The sequence below is a fragment of the Dendrobium catenatum genome, unplaced genomic scaffold, assembly GCF_001605985.2.
Source record: "Dendrobium catenatum unplaced genomic scaffold, ASM160598v2 fragScaff_scaffold_560, whole genome shotgun sequence".
Classification (NCBI taxonomy): Eukaryota; Viridiplantae; Streptophyta; class Magnoliopsida; order Asparagales; family Orchidaceae; genus Dendrobium; species Dendrobium catenatum.
Genome location: NW_021319022.1, coordinates 74,576 through 84,782, shown reverse-complemented (window position 1 = coordinate 84,782; position 10,207 = coordinate 74,576). Strand labels below are relative to the sequence as shown.

The 10,207-nt window shown below is 32.3% G+C and overlaps 1 protein-coding gene across 1 annotated transcript; it reads right to left on the bottom strand.

Moving 5' to 3' along the window:
• Positions 1 to 9,080: 9,080 nt before the first annotated feature.
• Positions 9,081 to 9,920, bottom strand: LOC110113029 (adrenodoxin-like protein, mitochondrial). The gene has a single exon (XM_020845446.2). It carries the CDS (start codon positions 9,841 to 9,843, stop codon positions 9,373 to 9,375), a length of 471 nt encoding a protein of 156 aa, XP_020701105.1. The 5' UTR covers positions 9,844 to 9,920; the 3' UTR covers positions 9,081 to 9,372.
• Between the last annotated feature and the right edge of the window lie 287 nt (positions 9,921 to 10,207).

Sequence of the window (10,207 nt, the reverse complement as noted above, 5' to 3'; positions counted from 1 at the left end):
GTCGAATTTTCAAATCATGTCAAATAAACCCTGCCCCTACACTATTTGAGATAACTAAGGTGGTGTAACTATTATGGAAAACATAACTTTTTAAATATTACTATAAAAAATGACTTCCCAACAAAAAAAAAAAAAAATTTGAAAGCAAAAAAAGTAAACTTTGTGGATGAGTTTACACGAAGTGCTCTAAATAGAAGACTAAGATTTCATTTGAGATAGCTTTCTTGCTGCTTTATAAACAATTTTTTGTACTAATTTTTTTTTTCCTTAAAACAGTAAGAAAATTCTCACAAACGAAACCTAAGCTAGCGTTCCACAGGTCTAGCAACTCGCAAAAGATCCCACAAATCAATCAAAAAAGCTAATTAACTAATAAATAATTGAAATAGGGAGGCAATTACCCATGAATAAACCAAGCCTAATACTTCAATAAACAAATGAACTAAGTAAGATCCATACGGCAACTTTGTTAATCATAGACATACTTTGAGCATGTAAACAAGAAATCCATCTACTAAACATCTCTTACACTTTTTCTTATCATCCATAAATATATCTCATAGTTACCAATCATTTTCTACTAGCCTTCATACTATTTCAATGTGAAGAATGCCTTCAAGTGTAATGATTTAGAGGATGAATTGCACATAGAGATCCCACCAACATTTGTCTTAAATATAGAGAAAAATACTTATAAACTAGAAAAAAGGTATTATATGGCTTCAACAATTCTCCAATGATATGGTTTGGAAGGTTCTCGAAGACAAAGCTCTACATGGGATTCAAATAAAAGCCATAGAGGTAATACATTATGTCATTATTTGTGAAAACATAGCTTTAGGGAGAGTCTCTGCAATGCTAGTTTCAACATCATTCTAACAATAAGTAACTGGGAAGGAATGAAGACTTTATAGAAAATGCTACACCAAGAATTTGAAGTAAAAGAAGTCTTAATACAACAACAACGACAACAACAACGTCAAGCCTTTATCCCACTATGTGAGGTCAGCTACATGAATCCTTTTTCTCCATTATGCACTGTTAAAAGTTAAATTATCATTTAAATCTAATAAAGAAAGGTCATTTCTAATATTTTCTAACCAGGTCTTTTTAGTTCTACCTCTTACCTTTCTTAACATAAGTCAAATCTAATACATCTACTTTCCTAAGCAGGTCATCAGAAGGTCGCCGTTTTATATGACCAAACCACCTAAGGCGACTCTCTATAATCTTATTTTCCATTGGAACTACACCAACCTTTTCACGTATATGCTCATGTATAAAAGAAGTCTTATATCATAACAAATCTAATAAAAGGAATACAGATAATTTGGAATGCAAGCCTGTTGAAGTCATATGAAATTTAATCATAAACTTGGATAGTTCAAGAGACCCAATAACACTTGTAGGAATGCTTATGCACTTATCATATATTAAACATGATATTTATAGTATTGGTGTAGCAAGTCAATTCATACAAAATCCTAAGGAATCACAACTTTGGTAGTTCAATGAATTTTACAATATCTAAAAAGAGCCCCAGCTAAAATGATTTTATTCAAAAAGGGAAGAATATAACACTTGAAGCTTACACAAATGTTAATTAAGCAGGGTCTATACTTAATCATAAACAGATGCAATAGGAAATCAACTTTAGGATAATTGCACATTCATAGCGAGAAACCCTGTGATTTGAATAAGTATGTGCTAATATGATCCTTCATAGAAGCTAAATTTAGACTTGCGATTAGAAATATGCAAATTACTATAGCAAAATTTTATCCTAAAAGAATTAAAAGATAAATGAAAATATCATATGAGTCTTTATAGTGATATTGATAAGTCAACCATCAATATTGTACAGAACCCCATACAATATAATCATACTAAGCTTATTGAAGTTTCTATGAAAAAAAGATGTATAATGGTCTAATTTGTACTTCGATTGTCATCAAAAGTGAATAATTGCAGACATTCTCACTAAAGGAATGCTGAGGAAAGTCTTTCAAATGTTGTCAAGGATGCGATTCTCCTAAATTTGCATAAATTCAACAAAAATGATGAAATGATATACAACTAATGTTTCCAATTCTTGTCAAAATCTACCCCTTCTTTGTGTGTCATTTTGCACATATTTTGGTCATGTTGCATTTATACTACCTCTCTTCCTTCATATTTTTTTCACATTAAGTACATTAACATATTTTTTTTGCTTATATTGCACTATGGTGACCTAACTATAAACTAAGATTAAAAATAGGTCTAAGATGCCCTAAACAATTTGAAAGATAATGAAGTTCTTACTGAGAAAATTCTAATAAATATCATGAGAAGAAACAAAGTGAAAACAAGTTCTTCAAACCCTAGAGAAAGAGAAACCTAAATATTAAAAGGCAACGAAAGAAAGAAAAGAAAGCTTACAACAACAACATCAAGTCTTTATCCCACTATGTGGGGTCGGCTACATTAATCATTTTTTCTCCATTGTGTCCTATTAAAGGTCAAATTCTCGTTTAAATCTAATAAAGAAAGGTCATTCCTAATATTTTCTGACCAGGTCTTTTTAGGTCTGCCTCTACCTTTCTTAACATAAGTCAAATCTAATACCTCTACTCTCCTAACCGGGTCTTTGGAAGGCCGCCGTTTTATGTGAAAATAAAAGAAAGCTTGAAATAGCAAAATCCAGGCCATAGCAGTGTTTTTATCAGAAAAGTCATCAGTAAGCTGATGTGATTTCTACTAGATAAAGAAATAATATGCAGTATCAAATAAACTAACATATGAATATTTAAGCTGAAAGGTATAAAATACGTCAATAAGATGGGTAGATGATTAGATTAGGAAGAAAAATAAATACACTTAAAATAACAATAGTTAAAAAGACTCATAAAGGCTAATGATGGTGACTATGATGAGGATGCAACCATAGTGGAAAGAAGCTTCTCATTAACAATAGAAAGAGAAGCCAAAAAAGATAGAGAAAGCATATGTCAAGCATCTAGTCATTAAAACTAAATATGGATATGTAAGCCCTTAAAACTGCCCATTATAATTTCATGAAATAGCTTACTGCTATATTAGATACCTTTACTTTTCATAGACTTTCACAAATGAATTTCATCAGAAAATTCGTACAAAAAGGATATTATTTCCACTAGATAAAAGTAACATATCCATTTTCAATTAACTAACATGCTAATTGATGCCAGACAGTTTAAGATCTAAGGTTTTTTAATATACTAGTGACATAATGCACGGGATGAATACATGTTGGAAAATTAAAAAAATAAAAATTCACAAGCGACCAAATAATTCAGCCATTTTCTTTCTTTAAATGTAAGCAAGCAACACTGAATAAGAATCCAATTGATTAAAAAATGATTGAAATAATCCCAAAAAGTTAATTAAGATTTAGAACCACATAAAATCAACTAGCAAATGTAATTTCAATTTAAACAAATTGAATTTTTGATGTGCCGAGTTTGAATAAAAATCAAGAGCATTAATAAAGTCAATATCAAATTATGTAGATGAAATAAGAAGAAGCAATGAAAGTGGTAAAATAAGAAATTGGGCCTCACATTAATACAAAGAGATGACTTTCCAAGAAATTTGGTAATCAATCTTGAACTAAACTCAAAGGAATAATGCATCCAACTTACACTCATAAAATGAAAAATAAAAAATGAAATTTTAATCAATCAAAATTATTCTTTTACATGGCTCAAAATATCTATTCATAAACTATTTATCCCCTAAGCTAGCATATATTGCTAGCACAAGAATTGTTCAACTCAACAACAACAACAATAACCTTTAACCCAATCCATGTAGTCAGCTACATGAAACCTTTTTCTCCACTGCATTCTATTAATAGTCAAATTCTCATTTAAATCTCTAATAAAAAAGGTCATTTCTAATACTTTCTAACCAAAACTTTTTAGGTACCTTTATCTTTCTTAACATAGATCGGATCTAATACATCTACTCTCCTAACCGGATCATCAAAAGGTTGACGCTTTAAGTGACCAAACCATCTAAGGAGAATCTCTCTAATCTTATTTGCCATTGGAGCTACTCCAACCTTCTCATGTGTATACTCGTTTCGCATTCTATCTCAAGTGTAAATCTACTCATTCGCTAAGCATCCTCATCTTTGCAACACTTAACTAAAATTTATACTTCTATTTTAATGGCTAATATTCTATGCCATAAAGCATTGCAGGTCTCACCACAAACATATAAAAATTTTCCTTAAGTTTTAAGGGTACTTTTCTATCACACAACAAGCTCAATGCATTCTTCCACTTCAACCATCCAACTTAAATTACACTAATAATATCCCCATCTATTACACCATTGCTTTGAACAATATACTCATGATATCTAAAATGTGCACTCGTTTTAAATACTTAATCACCCAATTCCATAATCCCGCCACTAGATCTATTACTACTAAAATTACACTCCATGTATTCGGCTTCAGATCTACTCAAACGAAAACCTTTAGACTCTAAGTTTGACATCAATAATTCAAGTTTTCCTTCAACTCCCTTTCTAGTTTATCAAGAAGAAGATTATCATCAGCAAAAAGCATAAACCAAGGTACATCCTTTGGCAAATGCCTAGTAAGAACTTCAATGACTAAAGCAAAAAGATATGGGCCTAAAGTTGATCGTTGATGTAATCCAACTAAAATGGGAAAATACTTGGTCAAACCACCTTGTGTTTGAACACAAGTAAAAGCTCATGAATACATATCCTTAATGACTGGAATATAAGCATTAGTAACTCCTTTCTTTTCTAGAATTCTCCAGAGAACTTCTCTTGGAACTTTATCACATGATTTCTCTAAATCAATAAATATTATAGTTCTTCATCAAACCTCCCAACAAATATATAGCTTTCATAGTAGACCTACCCGACATGAATCCAAACAATTTTGAGAAATACACATCATAATATATTCTCAATTACTCTCTCCCACAATTTTAATGTATGACACATTAACTTAATTCATCTATAATTTTCACACTTTTGTGTGTCACTTTTATTCTTAAAAATAGGAACCTACACACTTCACTGATCTGACATTTTTTTATTCTTCAAAATAATATTAAAAAGTTTAGTAAGGCATGAATTTCCTTGATCTACTAAGCATTTTCACACTTTTATTGGAATATCATCAGGTCTCATTGCTTTTCCACACTTCATTTTCTTTAAAATATCTCCAACTTTGATTTTACTAATATGACAACTAAAATAAAAATCTCTATTTTTATTTAAGGTGCCAAAGTCATTAAAGTCAATCGTATTCTCACAATCTTTATTGAAAAATCTCAACTACCTATGTTGAATATCTTCTTCTAAGAAAAGAATTTTTTTATCTTCATCATTAATGTATTTCACTTGAATTAGATCCTTACTTTTCCTGTTTTACTTGGCTAATTTATATATACATATTTGGCCCTTCTTATTATCTAATTTAATATATAAATCGCTAAAAGCTAAATTTTTTCATCACATATTGCTTTCTTAAACTCGCTACAAACCATTTTATATTTTTCTCAATATTTTGAGCTTTTACATCTAAAAGAATTTTTATAACAATTTTTTTTTTAATCTTTTCTAGCACATTTTAATTTCACCACCAACTATTTTTACTTTGAGAGTTTTTTCTATTGATTCTTCAAGCACATACTTTGTACTATTCTTAACATCATGAGTTATTTTTTTCCACATAACATTAGCTTCCTCATAAATAACCCAAATCTTGAGATCTTAAATCTTACTCTAAAAAATATTTTTATTAGTGTTATTTAAATGTCCTCATATAATCCTTGAATAACATTTTATTTTATTTTTTATATTTTATCCCTTCATTTTAAGGTTTAAAACTAATAAGTAATGTTGGGTACATAAATTTCCACTTGAAATGACTTCTCAATCTTTGTAATCAAAATGATTTTTTTTTAATAATCAATTTGAGTTTTATTATGTCCATTCTTATAAGTGTTGAGATGCTCATTTATTTATTTTTTTAAATAAAGTATTAACAATAATAAAATTATAAGCTAAAGAAAAATCTAATATGGTCCTACCACATTCATTAGTGTCGAGCAAAAACCCATAGCTATTACAAATACTTTTAAAATCTACTACCATTCTATCAATCTATCTATTTATATCTCCTTTAATAAAAACCTTTTCTTCAAAATATATCATTTGTATTAATTTTTTTAAGTTATTCTAAAATTTTAATTTTGAATGCATATACAAATCTATTTGACGAGCATAAATACTTATAATATTAATAATCTTAACATAAAAAATAATCTTTAAAGCTATAATTCTATCTCCAATTCTATTAATTACAACAATATCCTTCAAACTCTTATTTATAATCACACCTACATCATTTCTATACCACTCTTATTTGAATACCATAATTTAAATCCTAAATTATGAATCTCATCAGCCTTTTATCCAACTCATTTAGTTTCCTGAATACATATAATACTTATCTTCTAAAGAATCACAATATCTATTAATTCTATTAATTTACCTATAAGAGAACTCATATTCCAACCAATGTTTAAAATTGCGTATTCGGGTATTGAGGCGTTTTTCATTCGTGAGGCGAGGCATAAGCCTCAAGGCGTTTTGAGGCGTAAGCCTCAAAATCAAAAGATTGCGTAAACATAAAATGATCAAATTTTTTATATACTAATGAGTGAATAATATAAAACATAAAAAAAGCATAAGATATGAAGTGAAATCAAAATATCTCAATAATAAGACAACATGAAATATAGTTCAACTCAAAATTCTATCTTTCCCAAATCCCAGTAATCTTTTCATTAACATCTAATTCCAAATTTCAAAAATAAATAGCAATGACATATCACATAAGAACTCATAAGTCATCAGCACTATCATCACTAAGGGGTTCTTCATTTGAATCATCATTATGGTGAACTGCTCTCTCCCCTTCCTCCTCTCCTATAGAATCCAATATCGGGCATTTACTTCAAGACTTATGTAAGTTTTAATATATATAACGTGAGGCGTAAGCCTCATGCCAGTGAGGCGAGGCGGGCCTCAACCAAGTTAAGGCGCAAGCCTCATAAAAAAAGATCGAGGCGTAAGCATCGAGGCGTTTTTTACTGGAATTGCGCAAAGGCGGGCCTCAAGGTGAGCCTCATATTGCGCAATTTTAAACCATGATTCCAACTTTCGATCCTAATTTTAGTTCCAAGGACTAGTTTCTTAGCCCACATTCGTCCATGATATGGGAACCCTTTGCTTATTTAGCACTGCACCATGATGCTGGTGCGGTAGCCCTTCCACGTTGTTCATATCATTCAAGCCATATAGTGCTTCGCTTCCAAGGAATGCCCTAACATTAACAAAAAATATAAAATGATTCATGTCACAATTGTTCAACTAGTTTTACACTGGCTGTCAACTACCTAACACAATCCTCTAATTTTCTCATTAAGGGCTTTAGACCTGACAATGACAGTCCAACTCAAGTTTAAATTAAATCCAAATGATAATATTAATGCTAGCCCTATTTAGAATTCCATAAATTCCTCTCCCAATAATCAAACGTCTCAATCTCTTAAGCCAAAAAACAACAAATTTCAATATCAATATCACATGCATATATCACACAATTAAAAAAGCACACACAACTTCAACAATCCAATAGCATACAAAGCACAGCCAAAGCTCCCTACTCTTGCAATAGATATTACGAACAAACAAACAAGACATAAAGCAAGATCCAAATCCACCGCTTTGGGTCAAGCAAAAATAACCTTGATGTAAGTTCAAAACCACCACTTGCAGAAGAAACAAGGCACATCTTAAAAAAAATGCTAAATTCCACCTCCAAAGGAAATGATTTAGCATCACTAATATGGGGAATACAAACAAGCAATGATAAAATCCATATTAATAACATAGCATAGCTTGTAATGACATGAAGACGCCACATGCAATATCCAATAAATATTAATCAAATAAATATTCTTTCTAGCCAGATGACGGGTTGTAAGGAATGAGCAACATGTATGACTAAGGTTTCTATAACAAAAATAGCATCAAAATAAATAAATAAATAAACAAAAATAGCCTCAACTTGGGGATCCTCGCCATAGCTCATGGGCCAAAAACATCAATCAATAAAAAGATTCATAAGGGATGCCAGATCATGCAAATGGGAATAAATTGTCATAGCTACCCCTGATCTGGGAACAATTCAAGCAGCTATTCAAGAGGATTGCATCAATTAAAATTTTGTGGCAACCAATACATTGAATGAAGATAACTAAGAAGAAGCAGTGTGCTAGGCATTAGCATTGCAAATGAGGTTCCATACCTTACTAGAGCCTTTCGAGAAGACTTTGTGCCTAATATTATTGAAAGAAGGTAAATATACCATGGGGAATGGAAGCAAACTTGACCCAATTGGAAAAGATTATGGCATAGGATATATGGCTTTAAAATGCTTTAAATTCATTATTGAATTGGTTGTTGATAGGGTAGTAATTAGGCAATTCCAATTGGCTCAGACACATTTATGACTCAATATTTCATGTTTTAAAGGTGGCACTCATCCTGCAGAATGTTTAACTAATCTAGAAACCATCCCATGTCAAAGGCCATTCAGAGATATATGCATACAAGTTCCAGTTACTGAATTATGCATAAGTTGCTAGGTGCAGTGGAAAAATTTTTAAGCCTCTTCAGCATTTATAACACCATTGCGGACACATACAAAAAATAAGCTAACAAAACCCATATTGCCACATGACCAGCAAAATGCATGCCAAGCCAAGATCGAAAGAAAGAAGTGAACTGCCAAAATTACAGTATAGAAGGTAAACTACAATGTAACAAAGAAAAAAAAAACAAAGTAACAAAGAAGATAAATTTAACTTATGAACTACAGAAGCAGTTTCATACTGTGTCAGCAAGTAGAAAACATAAAAAGTATATAATGTCAATCCTATAAGCCCAGCATCCTAAAGAACCTCACTGAGCCGCTATCATAAGAATTGTAGCAAAACCAGTTGCCAAAATCCTACAAAGTTTCAAATCCCCAAGAAGGCAGAAACCCCAAAAGATTCATAGATCTAGAATCACAAACCCATATGAAAAAAAAAAAGTTCCATATTCATAAAACCTGTGATCCCAATAACAAAATGGGGAAATCAACAATTTAGATACCATAATTGCCTCACAATAAAAAAAAAGCGCATCGAGATAGATCAGTTCCAGATAATCTATCTTATTTTGAGCAGATGGACATAATTAACAGGACCAAACAAACCAGAATGGTAACACTAGGACTCCCCCATTTATTCACTGGGTGTCCCAGGGCTTGGGCTCCGGAATGGCTACGACCATGCCCTGGAGATTGTGGTCGAGCAAGACCTGGCAGCCTAGCCTAGCGTGCTTGTTGAGGACGCGATTGCGGGAGTTGCGGGTGAGCACATAGCGTTCGTCGTAGGACGCCGGCGGCAGCTTCTCGAGCCATTCCTGCGCGATGTGAACTTCGCATTCTGCCGAGCACGAGTCTATTTCCTCAAGCCGGTGCGACGCGGGATCGATGAGGCCGACGTTAGTGAGGGCCTTCAGAAGGGTTTGTCCGGTCAAGCCCAATACCTCCCGCTTGTTGCCATCAAGATCGATTGCGAATAGCTTTACGATGCGGTCTGCGACCTTGGCTGACGACGAGGGAGCGGAGGAGAAGGAGTAGCGGGCGAAGAGGGAGAGTGGTCGAGAAGAATGGTATAGGTGAAAAGGAAGCCGCCCTAGAGCTGCGATCGTCATGACTAGGGTTTTTTTTTTTCTTACTTCCCTCTGTCGAGCGCAACGCTGCCACAGATATGCAGAAGACGGAGGGTATTCGATTTGTTTTATAAAGGACTTCTCAAGCTCTTATTCAGCTTGATTAATCGATTTTTGATTTTTTTTAAAAAAAAAAGAAAATTAAGGGGGGCATAGCCCCGAATTCCATTAATTGTAGTATGAAATTACAAAAAATTTGAGAGACAAAAAATATAATTAAAAAAAAATAAAAAGTATGAGAGCATGGGCTGCTAAAACAGGAGAAATTATTATGTGCTGATATATTCTCAAAAAATCATCTTGATCAGGCACGAATCTCGAGGCAAAAACCAACCAGAAAACTTCA